Below are 19,060 nucleotides of genomic sequence, written 5' to 3'. Positions count from 1 at the left end.
TTGGGAACAGGGCAGTGCCTCATTTGCCTTAATGGGCCAGCATTCCCTGACAATGCCAAAATTAAGAAAGTTACATCAGTATAATAAAACCCTTGTACTGACAGGAAACATCTGCCACCATAAACCAAATTCCGGTGGCATTCTACCCACCTAAGGAGTAAAAATGAGCATGATAGATAAGAAATGGGCCTTAGTTGGAATCCTATGCTTGCTTGAACATTTTCCTATCCTTAACAATACCATAATTTTATTCTTGCAAAAAAGATGACATATGCAATACTCTTCTATTAGTGTAAAAGGAGAGTTCAAGATGATCTCCCTCTTCCCCATAATCAAAGTCACAACAGTATTCCAAGGAATCCTGAAACCAATCATAATATACCACCAGGTCTCTAGCCCAGCTAGAGAGAGAGTTCTAATATATCAAGATGTGTTACATGGAGTTAATCACTCTGATACCCTGCCTACAGAAACACGAAGCACACCAGTAGGGACTTTGGTAATGGGCATTTTGTGCAAAATGAATATTGATGCCAACATTCATCATCTAAGGAAATGACAAGCTGATAAATACTGAATTTAAAATGTATTATGGAGTTTAAAGATATGTTACATTTAACAAATCTAAAGATCTTGCATTGCAAAATTATTTATTTTGCTCAACTTATATTCTTTAAAATGATACCACATTTCCAGTGCTCTCCTGTTCAAAAGAAATGGATCCCGTAAAGGCCCTTTACTAGGGAATGTGCAAAAAAGAAAGCCAGTACTGTCAAACAGAAAACTTGTATCTCTATATTGTTAGTTCATAAATCATGAGACAATTAAAGACCACTGAACACACGCTACTTCAGCAACACCACAGTACCCTCGGATGTCGCTCCTGAGTCTAAGGGCTAACCAGACATGCATTGCCTGTGAGTTTACAGCTTTAAAGAGAGATGGAGGTTGGGGAGATCAAGGAGAAGTAGCAAGCAGGAGAGTGCTGCTGGCCTCTTTCCAGGCCTATCACTTTTCCCCCTGAAGCCTCATCCATTTCTTTCAGTTGGATTTATTTCTTGTTTTTGGGCTCAACCAGGCAAAAAATGACTGGGGGAGGGCTTGTAAGAGTAAAAGCAGTGGGCAGGAGAATTCATCATCCCTTCCTTATCTGCTGCTTCTCCTTTTTAATTAGCCCCATCCTGACTTTCAATAGTTTTGCTAACTATTATGACTAGACACATTATCTTGTTTGCTCGTTTTTTAGATCTGTATCTTGCTCTTCCCCCAAGAAGTTCAGAGTACCGTATATACTCGGGTATAAGCCGACCCGAGTATAAGCCGACCCCCCAAATTTGAGGCCAGAAAAGGGAATTTCTTATTGACCCGCGTATAAGCCGAGGGTCAATAAGAAATTCCCTTTACCGGCAATGCTGCGCTCTAAAATGCCGGCCGCCATTTTAGAGCGCAGAGCCCCTGCCCCAGGTCGCCCTCCCGCCGCCTCCCAGGCCCTCCCGCCCCACCCCACCCCACCCCCAGTGCCATCCAAGGGGGGGAGGGGGAAGAGCCCCTGAACCCCCTACTTACCGGGAGATGCGGCGAATTGGCGGCGTGGCCTTCCTGGGCCGGCAGGAGGCCTTTCCAGGCCCCTGCCGGCCGGAGGAAGACGCTTGGGCGCGTGGGTGGCGGCGGCGCAGCCGGCAGGGGCCTCCTGCCGGCCCAGGAAGGACCCTGCAGGCAGAAGAAAGGCGCCCGGGCGCCTGGGCGGTGGCGGAGCAGCCGGCAGGGACCTCCTGCCGGCCCCTCCAGGCCCCTGCCGGCAGGAGAAAGGCGCCCGAGCGCCTGGGCGGCGGCGGAGCTGCCAGCAGGGACCTCCTGCCGGCCCCTCCAGGCCCCTGCCGGCAGGAGAAAGGCTCCCGGGCGAGGCGGGATGGCAGCGGTAAGTTCCTCCCTCCTCCCCCCTCCCCTCTCCTACCGTATTGACCCGTGTATAAGTCGAGTTCGGCTTTTTCAGCCCTTTTTTTGGGCTGAAAAACTCGACTTATACACGAGTATATATGGTAGATATGGTTCCCAGGTGAACTCCCACGCAGGCACTCCTTTGAACCAGATCCTCTTACTGTTAACTGCTGAACTATACCATGTACTTTTGTATAATCTTGTGACTGTAAGGCTTGATGAATGTTTCTGCTCCTGAGAAATTCTGGTATTGCCAAGACTGTCCCAGAATCTGGGACATATCCACGAGTTAGTTTGTTTCTTTGTTGTGAAGTTGTAGCAAGACCATTTTTAGCAATACAGGCATTGTAGATTTCCAAGGAAGAATGTGACTATACTTTTAAATATGTATGTATGTATGGATGTTAAGTGCTGAGAAGTTGCAGCTGACATGGCAACCCAATAGGATTTTCAAGGCAACTGACTAACAGAGATGGTTTGCCATTGCCTTCCTCTGCATAATGACCCTGGTATTCTTTCGTGGTCTCCCATCCAAATACTAACCAGGGCCAACCCTGCTTAGCTTCTGAGATCTGATGAGATCAGGCTAGCTTGGGCCATTCAGGTATACCTCTCTTATTCAGTGAAAAAATGAAACATAGAAGAGGGCAGACGCTTACAGTATAAACTAATCAGACACAGTGAACCACTTTGTAAATGGTTCTTCGTAAATCTTACAAGGTTTAGGACCTTTAGACCTTTACTTCTCCTTCCTCTGAGGACAACAACATATTACATGCAGGCACAACTTTGGCTTATGATCTTTCCAGATGATCAGTTTTAAGTGCAATACTTGCCCTCTCGTTATATATTTATTGCGAGTTTCACACAGCTTCCTTCAAGACTGCAATCAGCAGGGCAGTGGATATACATTTTGTGACTATGGTACTTCTCCAGAGAGTATGCATTGTTATTATGATGGCTGTACTGCATATTATTGCATGAGTGTCATTGGCACATACATATACTGTCTGTGACATTTGTATACACACAAGACCCCCATTAGGGTTGCCAACCGCCAGGTACAATCTGGAGATCTCCTGCTATTACAACTGATCTCCAGCCGACAGAGATCAGTTCACCTGGAGAAAATGACCGCTTTGGCAATTGGACTCTATGGTATTGAAGTCCCTCCCCTCCCTGCCTTCCTCAGGCTCTGCCCCCAAAACCTCCCACCGGTGGCGAAGAGGGTCCTGGCAGCCCTACCCCTCATTCCCATTCCTTCTGTGAACTTCTTAACATTTCAGGACAAAACTGAAAGTGCTTTTAGACTTTAATCTACCTGAATCTCATTGAAAGAGGGCCATGGGCAAGATCTGTTTTTGACTATAAACATTGCTGAGAAGCATAGAGCTACCCTCTGCAGACCCATTCAGTTTTTTTGTCAGCCAAGCACACTTTCCGTATAGGAGCTCAGCTAAGGGTGGATGGAGACTGCATGGAAATAAGTTGCAAGTAGGGAGAAAATTCTGTAGTCCTTGCCTATGTTGCTCACTTGGTTTTAAAAATGGACCCTCTAGCTCCAGTTTCTACGCAACTGGGACAGATTCCTGTTTAACACACAGGGGTGCAGCTGTTACGTATAGTTTAACCCTAAAAGTTTCTATCTTAAAAAAAAATAATCTTTTGATCCTTTGCGTGACCCAGATTGTACATACAGAACCAGATTCTGAGAACTCTTTATGAAGAAGACATAGGGATTCTTCTTTCAAGATTACTGGAGATCATGAAAGTTGCATAGAGGTAAATAGTGACCCACACAGAAGATGGGAAGACTTTCAACCACGCTACATCTTTTTGATCCCAACCTATAGTGCCAATAGAGAACTGCACTGCAGTTCCCATGTCAGAAAGAGGACCCTCATCCAACCCTATTTCTGAGTACTAAAGAGAAGCAAAGACTAACTACCACTGGTCTGCCGTTAATTTTTTAAAAATCTGTTTTTCCCCCTTAATATTTGTGAGTCTTTGCGTTGCTCCTAACCTGTGCTGAAGCATACAACTCCATATATTAAAAACCTGTCTAAAATACAAAGGAATTTCGAATAGGCAAGGAACATCTAGAGTAAATTGCAAGCAATTTAATGCAAAAGCCTGAAATAGAAAGCTAATATCTGTAAGAGAGCTCTAATAGAGCCGATGTGCTCCTTTTTCATAACTGACACGAAGTGACAGAAGAAAGAACACAGCATTGTATTGAGGGCTTTTGTATTAATTTCAAACAGCAGGTAGAACTTACTAGAAATGCATTATCATAATACTAACTAGACATTTCATGGTGAAAAATTACTGGTATTATTGGGATGTATTGTCCTTTTAACGTATTAAAAAATCCATCATAGACATGATATTTCCATGATGCTGGCTAAAACAGTAGGGTATTCTCAAACAAGCTACCTTGGCGGGAGCTATAGAAAGAAAAATCTTTCTACACTTTTGCATGCCAGTTAATTTAAATGCTTACAAACTCAGATCTGCCTGTTGTCTGTAAATGAATTTGAATTTATATAAATCAGCTGCCAGTTAAGTTTAAATTTTTCAGATTAGAAAACCTTCCCTTCCATCCTCATTATGCTCAAAGTTTAGTGATAACACACAACAAAATTATCCTGTTACAAATGGAAATCATACTAGATTCAAAAAGACCTACAGACATCACATACATGCTAATACTAAATTATTATTACACTACACAATCATAGCAATATAAAACGTCTCCCCAATTCCAATTATGCATTTTCAAAGCCATAATAACTGACATGGTCTCTCCAAATGGATCTTAAGAATTCTAAAGGTACCTACTCTAATGTTAGCTTTTCTCTATATCACCAAAGAAGTAAGTTTCTTCACTTCCCATAGACTCTTAAGCCACCTTTCTTCACTTCTAGGACTTCTGTATCTTCCAACAGCTTTGTTCTGCATATGCTTGCTGTTACTGAAAGTTAATGAAAGCTGACCATGAAAGGGAGAGAAAGAAACAAATGGGCACCTCTCCATTGTATACAGATGCGAGCATTATAGAAGGCAAACTCTACCACTAAATTATCTGATAACATAAGAAATTAATATTCTCAATAATACAGGAGGAGGTACGGGTACCCTTACTGGTCAGTTCCTTTTACATCCTGTTAAACATTTGATTATCTGGAGTGGCCTAAAATGTTTAAAAGCTTCATTTTTATTTTAGAGGTACATGGAAATAATATAAAATATTCCTTCTACTAAATTGGTGATGGATTCTAATTTAGACTTGAAAGAGGCATAAGAGAATGATGCCCTCTTTCCCTTTATCCTTTGCTCCTGTGTGTTACGACTGAAACAAAATTAACAGTGCATTCCTAAGGAGAGTTACTCCAGTCTAAGCTTATTGAAATGAATGGGTTTAGACTGGAGTAACTCTCCTTAGGAATGTATTGTAAAACTACATCGGGGATTTGGGTTGGATCTTCAAGACTCATATTAACTATGGCTTGGATACAAAAAACAATGGATGAAGTTTCACTCAAGCAGAAGTGCTTTCCCACCCTCTTCTTACTGTAGCTCCTTGCATTTCCCAGAAAGCCAGTTATGAGGTTTTAAGGACTCTCTGAAATGGTGTGCAATAATGACAGAGGATGCATCCCGGGAGGGGTATTACTAGGGTTGTGCAAAAAAAAAACCACGATAAATTTCAGGTTTTGGTTTATTGGGCCCGATTTTTTTTGTAAACCCGAAATAAGCCTAATACCCATACTGGTAAATATGGTATCTGGCTTTACTTCCAGGTCCCCCCCCCCCCCGCAAAATTCGGTCCATTATAGTCTATGGAATTTTTTTCAAAGCTCCTGTGGGGGCATTTTTGGAGGTTGAGTTCCCAAATTTTCAGGGTAGCTTAAAGGGATTATCCTTGCATGAACCCTGAGGTTTGGTGAAGATTGGGTCAGGGGGTCCAACTTTATGGGGTCCCAAAGGGGTCAACCCCCTCCTCCATAAAGTTTACAATGCTTCTCTATGGAGGAGGGGGCGGCCCCTTCAGGACCCCTTAAAATTGGACTTCCTACCCCAATCTTCACCAAACTTTGGGGTTCATGCAAGGAGAGTCCCTTGAAGCTACCCTGAAAATTTGGGAACTCTACCTCCAAAAATGCCTCCCCCAGAGCTCATTAAAAAATTCCCATAGGGAATAGCCTGGGAAAGCCGAAAAAAGCCTAATAATTATTCAGCTTTTTTGGGAATTGCCCATTCGGCTTCGGGAAGATTCCCAGGTTTTGGAATTAAGTAAAACTAAAAACTGAATATTGCCGCAACGGCTAATTTCGGGTTTATTTTCGGTTCGGGTATATCAATATTACAGAAATTGGATAGCCCCTGCTGTATAAACAAAAGAACCTTCTGCTCAAAGTACTTATTAGAATAAAGGCTCCATATTAAAATTTCATCACACTCTTTTTTTTAAATGGCTTTGAATTCATTAACACAGATTATGAGGATTAATAATCAACACAGTCAATCCCCACCTATACATGAATTAAGGACAAATAAAATAATTAGTAATTAATATTTCAGATAATCTTAAAACAGTATTTTACACGTGGAACTAGACCATGCAACCAGCTAACTATCTGTGGATAAAGCTTCTAGACTAGCAGATCACATTCAGTTATACAGTGGGAGGCATCAAGACAAATCTTGCTAACTGGATTCAACTGAAATGTCCTTGGTTTGTACAAAATTCCACAATTAAAATGGTCAGTTCTTCCTATATTTTGGTTTTGTAATTTCTTGTACTCTCATTTTTAGTGTGTAATAAAATCCTAAAGAGCAAACAGGTTTACATGGGAACCATAACTGCCAGCCTCTAGGTGGGGCCTGGAGATCTTCCAAACTTACAATTGATCTCTAGACTGCAAAGACCAATTTCCCTAGGAAAAATGACTGCTTTGGCGTCTAGACTAAGACATTATACTCCACTGAGTACTCCCCTCCCCAAACCCTGGCTTTCCCAGGCTCAACTCCCAAATCTCCAGGAATTTCCCACCCCAGAGTTGGAAACTGTAATGAGAACTGAGTCTTATTTAAAGAAATTAGATAGACCCCTAAAAGTACTGGTTGGATTCAGAGGTGTTTTTTTTAATGAATTTTTTTTATTGTTTTCTCATTTCATACATCATAAATCACTGTTTCATTTTAAAGATTAACAGATGTAAAATAAAGTCTAATGAGTTTCTAATTAAAAAAATAAAAAAATAAGAGAAAGTGACTTCCCCTACACTCTCTTCTGTCCAAAATTAAATTACCGGTATATATACTTTTGCTAATTTGGTAATTTTGATAATTTCCACTGACAGAAGGGATTTCAAGTCAGTGGAGTGGAACTTTCTTGCTTCTCCCATCCCACTGCATCCTGAAATGCTCCCCAAAATGCTGTTTCTGAGGGACAAGAACAGCATAAATGGAGAGCTGGAGGTCTGCAAAGGAAGGGAGAAAGTAGTAAAAAATCACTTTTCCTTCCATCAGCAGAAGTCTATCACTGGATCCAACTCATTTTCTTCTGCTTATGTTTCTCCTCTATGATGGAGTGAATCTGCATGCGTTGTTATTAAAATGTTAAGAAGCCATTTCAAAGAGAGATGCTAATTACTGTTTTAAATTGCATTTTCTATACTAGTTACTTCAGATTTATAAAAATTATCAGTTTCTGAAAGCCTATGTTTATGACAAAAAATTCTTGTAATTTATTCTCTGCAAGCAAAAGAGGAAAACATGACCCCATACAAAACTGCTTCCCCAGAACCTGCTATGCGTAACACACACAAACACAAACACACACACAAAATCTAGTTCATTACATTTTTATGAATACCATTAAAAACATTTTTTCCAGATAATTCCCTAAGTAGCACTGAAAGGAACAGTCATCACCCATGTAATGGATTTCAAACTGAGGATGGCACCTGGAGTACTGTGTGCAGTTCTGGAGGCCTCACTTCAAAAAGAATGTAGACAGAATGGAGCAGGTGCAGAGGATGATCAGGGGCCTGGAGACCAAGCCCTACGAGGAAAGGCTGGGGGACCTGGGAATGTTCAGTCTGGAGAAGAGGGGGGGGGACACACGATTGCTCACTTTAAGTATCTGAAGGGCTGTCACTTAGAGGAGGGTAGGGAGCTGTCCTGTTGGCAGCAGAGGATTGGACTTGCAATAATAGGTTTAAATTATAGGTGGAAAGGTACTGGCTGGATATTAAGAAAAATGTTTTTACAGTAAGTTGTGCAGCAGTGGAATTGGCTGCCTAGGGAGGTGGTAAGCCCCCACCCCCACCCCCACTGGCAGTCTTCAAGCAGCAGTTGGATGAACCCTTGTCAGGGATGCTTTAGGATGATCCTGCATTGAGCAGAGGTTTGGACTTGATGGCCTGTATGGCCCCTTCTAATGCTATGGTTCTATGATTCTAACCTACCCTCTTGCCCCGGTGGTTAAAATGCTAGCCTTGAGTGTAGGGCCTGTGGATTTGAGCCTGGCCTCTCTTTTTTTTGTCCTTAAAAAAACACCATTTTTATGGGAAGTGTGCGTGTCTCAGAGCGGGGATGGTTGCACATGGGGAGCACTTTTGCTTCCAGTCAGGCTCTTGCTTGGGAAAGGGTGGGTGTCCTGATTGCTGCATGTGTGCTCTTCCCATAGCATTTGGGGGGAGAAGTGCTTGGGCCACATGCCTCTGTGGAGGTTGCACTGTTGCTGGATCTTTCCTCTCTGCCTGCTGGCTTGCCAAAGTGGGCAAAGTGACACCAAGGGGCAGTGGCCAGGTTGGCAAGCAGTGATTGGCTGCACTTGTGTATGCCACTCACAGGGACGTCATTGGCTGCCATTGTCTGATTGGTGGGTGTTGTCAGGGTTGCTATGGACTCTGTTGTGCTCACTATGCTGTCTATGCCTTGTGGAAGGGCACATATTATTTCCCCCTGCAGAATGTCCATGGGAAGCGGACCAGAAGAGCTACTTTTCTGTCAGCAGCTGGCCAACTCTTATATTACGGTTGCCTTTATTAAGAAAAGAGCCCATAATATAATCAAACAAGAATAATTCAAATACCCAACTGGTTTCTTTATGGCAATTCATGGCCCAGTCTAAATAAAAGTCAACCATTTAATATACTTTAGTTTATGCATGGATGTTTTTGTTTGATCTCCCCAGAAATCCAGATGATTCAAGGAGCCCAAGTTGAATGATAAAATATGACTGATAAAGTCAAATTATCACAGAAACAATATACATTGGTTCCTTCTTTCTTTATGTGATTAAGTCCCCCTTCCGGTTCACTATACTAGAAAACTTTGTAATCTAGATACTCTTTTTTGCAACTGACGGGGGTGTGCATAGCTGTCAGCCCAAAAAGGGGGGGGGGGACTGACGAGTCCTCCAGGTGCCTATAGGAGCTTGAATATGTTGAAATATGTAGTGAGGTCTTTCTCTCTTTCCCATTCAGCTCACCTTTCTTTTGCTTATATTTCTGTTAATGAATTTATCTTGCATGAGCCCAATTCAGGGCATGATGCGGCCAAAATTAAACACTTTGATTGCAAGGGAGAGATAAGTGTGTGCTTAAATCTTTCCCTTTCAAATCAAAGAGAAAAAAATATTGTAACAGATTAAAGGCACAATCCTAAAACCATCTTGGACTTGCTACGGGTGGCAACTTGGTCCCTATGCTAGTGTAATGTGGAGATACGTTGGGATATTTCCATGTTATGCCGGTGTCACAACACACTTGAACGAATAGCAGCTGGCAGTGATAATTAACCTCATGAATTCAGTGGAGGGATGATTAGATGGAAAAATGCTAAACAAAATTAATGGAGCAGACAATCAGCATGAGCATCCCATCCCCATTGACTGGGCATGACAGAGCAAACTCTCAGCAGTCTAGGGTGCGAAAAGGGAACTTCAGGCATGCTAAGCCTGTGCTTTCTGTAGTCTTTCCTGCCCTAGTATATTTGGTTAGTTTTGAAACCAGGGCCAAAGGGTTTCAAATACTCCAAGATGTGTCTTCTTCCTCTGTGCCTAATTATGTGTTTATTTTTTAAAAATGCTCTGCAGGGTATGTGGATTCTAACAGCCCATTTCTGAAAACCGCTGCATTTGGGGATGGCGTGGATGTGGGACCGCTGTGGTGCCTCCACATACGTCTCACAGCCGCTGCGGGGGGAGGGAAGGGGTTTTAATTTTTTAAAGCCCTAAAATGGGGGGGGAGGGCCCCATTGGTGATGCTGCACCACCAAAAATGGTGGCGCAGCAACACCATTGTGTTAGGGGGCGTTCCCAGCGTGAAAAGGGTTAGGAGGTTGCCTAATGGCAGCTCCGCCCGCCCAGAACACCCCAGGAACGCCTCCTGGGACACCGGCATGGGGACTTGTGCCGGCGTAAGTGGCCCAACACTGGTATCCATGCCATTTTGCATGGCGCAAGTTGCATGGACGCCAGTGTAGGGGTCACGCCGGCTCCTAAAAGCATTCATCCCCCTGTTCAGGAATGCACTGTGAGCCTGCCTCTTCCTTCTCTTCTGCTGCTGATTGACTTGTTGCTGTCCTAAAGGTGAGTTTTGCCTCCTTCCCATCTTCCGCTGTAGTGACATTTGAATCTCTCACCACTGTTTCTCACGCAAATGCTTTCCCCCATTGAGCTATCAGGGACATGACAAGAATTCCTTCTGTGAATGTGTAATTGTATGCTCTTTTGTTGCTTGTCTTAGTGGCTGTATCCCCCTTCCATTGCAAAAAGCCACTCCTTAAGACATTGTTCCCAACCCCCCAGGACTTGAACCCTGGTGCAGTGGTTTCCTTCCCCAAATAGGCTCTGAATGTGTCTTGGTGATATGGTTGGCCATAGTTATTTCCTCTGTGTCTGCCTGTCAGAAGGCCATGAGTTTGCAGTAGGGCTTTCGAACTTCCATCTGCAGAGCTGCCTGGAGTGTGGTAGTTACAGGGTTCCTACAGGGAGGACCATAGTCCTTTGTTCTTTTCCTTGTTGTGCTGTTTGTGTGAGTATGGACAGCGCTCAGTCCATTTGTTGGCTGGGTGCTTCCATGTATGGCTGATGTGGAGGTGTCATCAGCATGCAGGTGAAGAAGAAGAGTTGGTTTTTATATGCCAACTTTCTCTACCACTTAAGGGAGACTCAAACCAGCTTACAATCACCTTCCCTTCCCCTCCCCACAACAGACACCCTGTGAGGTAGGTGGGGCTGAGAGAGCTCTAACAGAGCTCTAACAGAGCTGTAGCTCAAGGTCACCCAGCTGGCTTTGTGTGTAGAAGTGGGGAAACAAATCCAGTTCACCAGATTAACCTCCGCAGCTTATGTGGAGGAGCTGGGAATCAAACCCAGTTGTCCAGATCTGAGTCCACCGCTCCAAACCTTGCTCTTAACCACTACACCACGCTGGCACTGGTGTTGACAGTGTTGCTATGGATTCCAGCACAGCTGTTATGCTTACAGCTCCTTGGGTTGGGTCTCTGAAATTTCTTTCTTCTGCTGGGAAAGCAATGCATAATGACTTGCTATTCCAGCATTGCACCAATATCAATGACAAACCAGCATTGTGGGGTTTAGGACTACTGTGAATTCCAATATAGTGATCGCATAGTTTCACAAAACACTACTTGAACAGATGACTATGTCTACTATAAACATATTTCCATATTTACATTAGATCAGTTGCTTTGTGCCCTATTTCTAATAAGTCAATAAATTTATACACATCAAACATGTTCCTTCTTAATCATGTTTTTACTACAAGAATCCTTGTTCTACTAGACTTTCTCTACATAGAAAACATACCAAACTGTACTTTGTTGACGTTTACCGTACTTTTCTTCAATGAACTGTATCATTTTAGAATGGTATATCTTCTCTTGCACACATTTCCTGTAATGTACGCAGAATTATATTAAAGGAATTATCAAACTATTGTTTTGTGGTGTTGTTATCAGACAGTGATTTAGCATAAATTGACTACAGCTACCTTGCATGTTGCTCTGGCTTAATATTAGAGCATAATATGGCATGGTACGCTTTCAGATTGCTTCCAGCTATATTGCTGCAAAAATGACTTTAATAGAAGAGTAAAAATAGAAAAAAAAAATCCTTATAAAAGACTCTGCTATTTAGTTATATAACTGGTGCCTAGATATGTTCAAAATGAAGATAATCAGCAATACTCCAGTAGAACTATTTATGTAAATCCCATACACAAAGAGACTGCTAAATCAGGAAACAGCTTACGGTACATTCTCTCAAAGCAAAAGCATGAAGCTAAAATTAGAAGTTTTGGGGGAAATCTTTTTAGTTAAAGTTCTAAGCAGCATTTTAATAGTATATCTAAGGGGATGCCATTAGCCATATCGACCTGCCTATATCTTAAGATTGGTGTGTGTGTTGCCCTTCTCTGCATGCCTATCTTAAGTGTAGTGAAGTTTGTGGGGATGTGGGAGAGGGATTTCTCCTCTGTGGGCTTTGGAATCTGGAATTCCCAGCCTCCAGAAGCACTGTTAGCCCTCTCACTATTCGTTTTCCAGAGGCTGGTAAAGGCAATTCATTTCTCAAGGGCCTTTGGTGATAGTTGGATAGTTGTATTGCTAGACTTGTTTTACTGTGTTTTTCTGCTTTTTCTCTTTTTACTACAATTTATTGTGTTTATTATTTTTGAAATTCTTTTGGTTTATTTTGTTTTAAATCTGGGTTTTATTGCTGTGGTTTACTGAAAGGTTTTTATGCTGCCCTTTGGTGTTTATTTTTACTCCTCTGTGATATGTAGGGTTGGATCCAGAAAGCCTATTTTTCTGGACAATTATTTTTCTGTGCCATTGTGACATAGTGGCTACAGTATTTGACTTAGGAACACTTCATGTATTCTGACATGAAGCTTATCGGGAGCCCCTGGGCAACTCACGATCTCTCAGAACTGGTATGACGATAAAGGAAAGGAAGAGAAACTATGTATGCCACCCTCAGAAGGAAGGACAACATAAAAATTAATAGGTAATTAACCGTTGTGAATTTACTTGTAGCATTTTTAAAGGAGCCAGAGGTCAACCCTGTTGTGAGCCTGATTCACAGGACCATCAGTCTGATGCAATTACTGTCAGCCTCTGCAAAAATAAAATATACCATAGGTTCCAACTTGCATCAGGATAATCATAGGTTGTTACTTACATGATAGCCTTACTTTGTCAGGCATATGGCTCTAAATATCCACCTATTTAATGCTTTCATACTTACAAATAGCATTCTGAGTTAAGCAAATAAGCATAAAGGTCTCTTGCGCTGTCTGGGGTACCACTGGTTTGTCCTTTCTGCTCACTCACACCCTACAGCAAAACACCATATCTACACTACACTGGCTCTCATAATAGACACTATGCCATCGACCTTCATCTCCAAAAATGCTTAAATTAGTTCATGCTTTTGCCCTCTTGGAATGCAACTTTACAATAACCATATTTTTCTCACTATAACTTGGAAGCCTATATTCAAGTAAACATAGGCATATCTAAGGCACATTCTCAAAACTGAAATAAAACTGAAGAGGTTATATACAGTATAGTGAAGCCTCCAGGATGTTCAGAACCTTGACCCTGAACTGCCTCCTATATACAGGGTTGGCAGCAAACTGAACTCTTGCTGCTTGCAAATGTACGTGAGTGTGGTGACCGGTGTGCATGTACCAGAGCCTGGCCAGAGTGGGTGGGACCCACAAAGCAGGAGTGAGTCACTGGGCGCCATGGCAACAGTTCCTTTCAGCTGCATCCCATGTGCATCCGCAGCAGCATCTCTGTGCATGTACCAGAGCCTGGCCAAAGTGGGCGGGACCCGAAGCAGGAGTGAGTCACTGGGCGCCATGGCAACAGTTCCTTTCAGCTGCATCCCATGTGCATCCGCAGCAGCATCTCTGTTCCACACCAGCCACAGCTTTTTCAGCCGCACGCTCCTTCCCCCCATTCCCTTCTGTTGAGCTTAGGAAGCTTTGCCAACCAAAACAGCACCATATGGGAGACAAAACATACAGAGGAATATTGGGGCTGCCTTTCCCTTGGTCTCTCATCCCTAGCTGCTCATCTCTTGGGAGCCAGATGAAGAGGCAACATCCTCTTCAGCAGCAACCCCTCCCGGGCCATTTCCACACTCGCCTTCATTTCCCTCTCCACCTTAAGCCTTGGAGGCTACCTTGGCAAAAAGGGATCATAGGCTATTTGTGCACGGGAGGTTTTGCCTTGGATCTGCCACTCTTTAGATGCACATTTCCCCCATCCGAATTCTCAAAACTCAACAATAAGCCCCCATGCAGAGTTCTGAGAATTCAGATGAGGGGAAAATGTGCATCTAGAGAGTGGCAGGTCCAAGGCAAAAACCTCCCGTGCACAAATGGCCTTTGAAGGAGCTGCCACAGTGGGACCCCCTCAGAGAAAACAGTGAGGGGGTGGTGGGATGGGACGGCTTGACCCAAATGGCTGGGGGTTTCCTAAGGGGCTCCTTCAGGGGCCCAGTGATTGGGGTCCCACTGCAGCGGCTTCTTCAAGGGATTAACCTTGCCCCAGAAGGTTCAGCCCTGGCCATTTACGCAGGGAAGGTTTCGCCTTGGGTTTGCCGCTCTCTAGATGTACATTTTCCCCACCTGAATTCTCAAAACTCTGCATGGGGGCTTATTGTTGAGTTTTAAGAATGCGGATGGGGAAAATGTGCATCTAGAGAGCAGCAAACCCAATGCACATTTTCCCCACCTGAATTCTCAAAACTCTGCATGGGGGCTTATTTTTGAGTTTTGAGAATGTGGATGGGGAAAATGTGCATCTAGAGAGCGGCAAACCCAGTGCACATTTCCCCCACCTGAATTCTCAAAACTCTGCATGGGGGCTTATTTTTGAGTTTTGAGAATGTGGATGGGGAAAATGTGCATCTAGAGAGCAGCAAACCCAATGCACATTTTCCCCACCTGAATTCTCAAAACTCTGCACGGGGGGGGGGGGGAGTACCTTAAGCCAGGGGCCATTTACCCATGGGAGGTTTCACCTTGGGTTTGTTTGCACATTTTCCCCATCCGGAATCTCAAAACTCAACAATAAGCCCCCATGCAGAGTTTTGAGAATTCAGGTGGGGAAAATGTGCATTGGGTTTGCTGCTCTCTAGATGCACATTTTCCCCATCCACATTCTTAAATGAATGGATCCTCTCGAGAGGAGGAGAAGGAAGCCCCCCTCCCCGCCGCCCTTCAGCCTGCGCTCCCACCTCCCCCGTCCAGGGGCCGCCCTGCCTCCGCTCGCCTTCCGGCCGGAAGGGGCTCTGCGCGGCGCCCCTTTACCTTGACGCTGGCCTGGCTGGTCTGGGTCTCCGCCTCGACGCCGCAGCAGTGTCGCCCTCCGCTCCCGCCTCGGCGGCCGGCCGCCTCCCTGCGCTGCTGGCGCGCCGGGCAGGCGGGCTGCGGCTGGCGGCTCTGGTAGGCGAGCACGGCGGGGATGGCGTCGGCCGCGTCGGTCTTGACGAAGAGGCCGTGCACTGTGGCGGCGGCGCCCTGCGAGAGGGCGGCGGCGGTCTGGCGGGGGGAGGTGGACTCGTCCGAGTCGCGGCAGTAAATCACGCCGCTCTGCGAGACGTGGATGCTGGGAGCGCAGCCCATCCCGCCCGCCGCCGCCAGCCCCACCAGCGCCTCCCCTCGGGCCAAGCAAAGCAGCCCAGGCGGCGGGGCCACCAACCGCCCTCACCAACCGCCGCGGCCGAGGACGGGTGCCGAGGAGGGCCCCCCCCCAACGCCTTGCGCCAGGCTAGGGGGCCGCCGCCGGCCCTGCGCCGCCGCCGCACATCGCCTGGCTCTCAGTCGGCGGCAGCAGCAGCAGCTCCACGCGCTCCCTGCAACGCCTCTGCCTCCTGCTGCGACAGGAGCCCCCGGCCGCCTCCTGCCTGAGCCCCATCAGAGCATGTTTGCAGGCTCCTGTCAGGACGGGAGGAGGAGGAACCCGGAAGGCTCCCCGGGGGAACCTGGCGCGCGGCCGCCTGTCTGTGCGGCGGCCTCGCGCTTCCAGGATCAAACCCTCCCCCCTTTCTCCGCCTGCCAAAGTCCAGGCTGTAGCTGGGGAGGGGCCGTGGCTCAGTGGCAGAGCATCTGCTTGCCGCGCGGAAGGTCCCAGGTTCAATCCCCGCCATCTCCAGTTAAAGGGACACTAGGCAAGTAGGGGATGGGAAAGACCTCTGCTTGAGACCCTGGAGAGCCGCTGCCATGCTGAGTAGACGATACTGACTTGGATGGACCAAGGGCCTGATTCGGTATAAGGCAGCTTCATGTGTTCATGTATAGCTCGTATTCATGCCTTGTTAAGAGCTTTAAAGCAGTGGTCGTTTTTTTTCCCTTGTGTGTGTGTTAAGTGCCGTCAAGTCGCTTCCGACTCATGGCGACCCTATGAATGAAAGTCCTCCAAAATGCCCTATCTTTGACAGCCTTAAAATATTGTCGAAGGCTTTCACGGTCAGAGTTCATTGGTTCTTGTAGGTTATCCGGGCTGTGTAAATACCAAGACCACGGTTACACAGCCCGGATAACCTACAAGAACCAATTTGACAGCCTTGTTCAGATCTTGCAAATTGAAGGCTGTGGCTTCCTTTATTGAGTCAGTCCATCTCTTGTTGGGTCTTCCTCTTTTCCTGCTGACCTCAACTTTTCCTAGCATGACTGTCTTTTCCAGTGACTCTTGTCGTCTCATGACATGACCTTTTTTTCCTTATTAGTCTCCGAAATATTCTTTTTTGGCCTCCTCCTCTCCCCCCTCCTCCAACATATTTGCCTCAGTTTAGACTGCGTGGGGCAGTTTACACAGAGGCAACTTTGAAAAACAGTAACTCCTAAGTGAGGGGAATCCTGTCCAGTTCCCCCATCACCCGACCCCCAGGACAACATTATATCTTTGTACCAGGACCCACAACATATGAAAATAGGGCTGGAGATCTCCCACTATTACAACTGATCTCTAGGTGACAAGAGATCAGTTCCCCTGGAGAACATGGCCCCCTTGGCAATTGGACTCTATTGCATTGAAGTCCCTCCCCTCCAAACCCCGCCCTCCTCAGGCTGCACCCCCAAAATCTCCAGGTATTTTCCAACCCGGAGCTGGCAACCCTATACGAAAACAAATGGCACAGGATGTCTGTTGGCATTGTCAGTTTGTTCTGAATGACTGTGGGAACTCATTGAGTTTCCCAATGGCTGTGTTCCCATTGGAACTGGTCCTAATACCTATACATACAGAAAACTGCACCAGGAAGCCTCCTGCCAACTTGACCCAGCAGGGAGCCACCTGCCTCCCACCGTAGGCAAGGGTGATGCTGGAGGCGCTGCATACCTTCTTGTTTACATCTGTTGCTTTTTGCTGGGCTAGAGTGGCTAGAGTGAGCACAGGGTCAACATACTGCCCCTTTTATTTTCTCTGTTCTAAACCTTGTCCATTCTTTCAGTGCTTCCTTATGTGATTTGGTTTCTGATTGCACTATTGTCCTTAAATTATTTATTTCATTGATTCCCACTCTACCTCTCTAAAATCTTCAGGAGCAGGCAAATCCTACTGATACCTCACCTGTATTCCCACCATCTTGTCAACATGCAATTTAAACTGCAGTACTCCAGATGTGGTCTTTCCCAGGACTGGGTTATGATTTTCAAGTCTTGAACAATAATTGTATTTACAGTGTTATTATAGACTAAAATGGCCTTGGTCTTTTGAGCTACTTCACTTCACTGCATCATGTTCAATTTCTATAACACCTAATTTTTCTCAGGAAGGCTGCAAACATGCCCATTATTATGTTTGTGTGTCTGGACCTTCATTAATACATTTATTAGGAACACATAGTACTTATTTGGCACTTAGATAAAAGTGCTTTTAAAATGTGCGTAAAATAGTAAAGAGGGTGTCTCTTGTACAAAGCTAAGCGAAGGAACAATGAAAGAAGACACTTGGTGGCATTGTTGTCAGATAGTGTCATCACATTTTCTGTTATCGCTGCTGAGAAGTTGAAGCTATACATCTGGATGTGCATTCACCAGGTTATCTGCTCTAGATTATCAATCTCAGAAATGCCTTTTCATATTTGAGGGTAAGGAACAGACACAATTGAGTTGTTTACCTGAGAGCTGGACTACTGGGAAAGATATTAATTAGCTACAAAGAAAATTTTATGTTGTTCGCTGGCCCAGCTATAGATATGCAAAAGACAAATATGTGGCAGCTTTTCTTCAGACAATGGTTTCAGAGAAATACAGACTTGTTTGTTACCAAATATATATACCCTTCGTTTCAACCAAATAATCTCCCAAACAGATTACTCCTGATTAAAATAGTAAAGTAAAATTCAAAGCAATTAAACTCAACAGCAGAACAGTGTCTGCATAAAAAGCAGATAACCTTTGAATATTAGATTAAAAGATTGAGCAAATAAAACAGCTTTTCCAGCAGCTGTGGCAGGCATCTTCAGAGGAGTAACACTGAAGACAGTGTCTCTCAGTGTCAAGTGTGTAGGAAGAGTAATATATAGTCAGAAAGGGGGGTTTGAGCTGAATCGTTGTCCTACAAAAAGTGTCAAAGGTAATGTGCTAATCATTGTCCTGTAAGTATCAAGATAATGTGCTAATGAGGGTGTGGTATGTTAATATGGACTGTCCACAATAGCCATGCAGATTAGCTTTGGATTTCACACATTAACAATCACTTCAGGATACAATGGTTCCATATTAACATACCACACCCTCATTAGCACATTATCTTGATACTTACAGGACAATGATTAGCACATTACCTTTGACACTTTTTGTAGGACAATGATTCAGCTCAAACCCCCCTTTCTGACTATATATTACTCTTCCTACTCACTTGACACTGAGAGACACTGTCCTTCAGTGTTACTCTGAAGATGACTGCCACAGCTGCTGGCGAAACGTCCGGAAAGAAAATACCAAGAACACGGTCACACAGCCCAGATAACCTACAAGAACCAATGAACTCTGACCGTGAAAGCCTTCGACAATATTTTAAAACAGCTTTTGCCTGTTGCCTAAAAGAAAAAGTTGCCAGGTCG

At 44.7% G+C, this 19,060-nt stretch overlaps 1 protein-coding gene across 1 annotated transcript in view; it reads right to left on the bottom strand.

The window, feature by feature from the left end:
• Positions 1-15,617, bottom strand: part of PDE8B (phosphodiesterase 8B) — a 55,223-nt gene extending 39,606 nt beyond the window's left edge. The window contains exon 1 of the mRNA XM_056847937.1: positions 15,303-15,617. Coding sequence (XP_056703915.1) covers positions 15,303-15,617 — 315 coding nt within the window. The remainder of the gene's footprint in view (positions 1-15,302) is intronic.
• Positions 15,618-19,060: the final 3,443 nt, after the last annotated feature.

Source organism: Euleptes europaea, chromosome 4 (assembly GCF_029931775.1).
Source record: "Euleptes europaea isolate rEulEur1 chromosome 4, rEulEur1.hap1, whole genome shotgun sequence".
Taxonomy (NCBI): Eukaryota; Metazoa; Chordata; class Lepidosauria; order Squamata; family Sphaerodactylidae; genus Euleptes; species Euleptes europaea.
The sequence above is the reverse complement of the archived record's forward strand: the minus strand, read 5'-3'. Positions and strand labels throughout refer to the sequence as shown.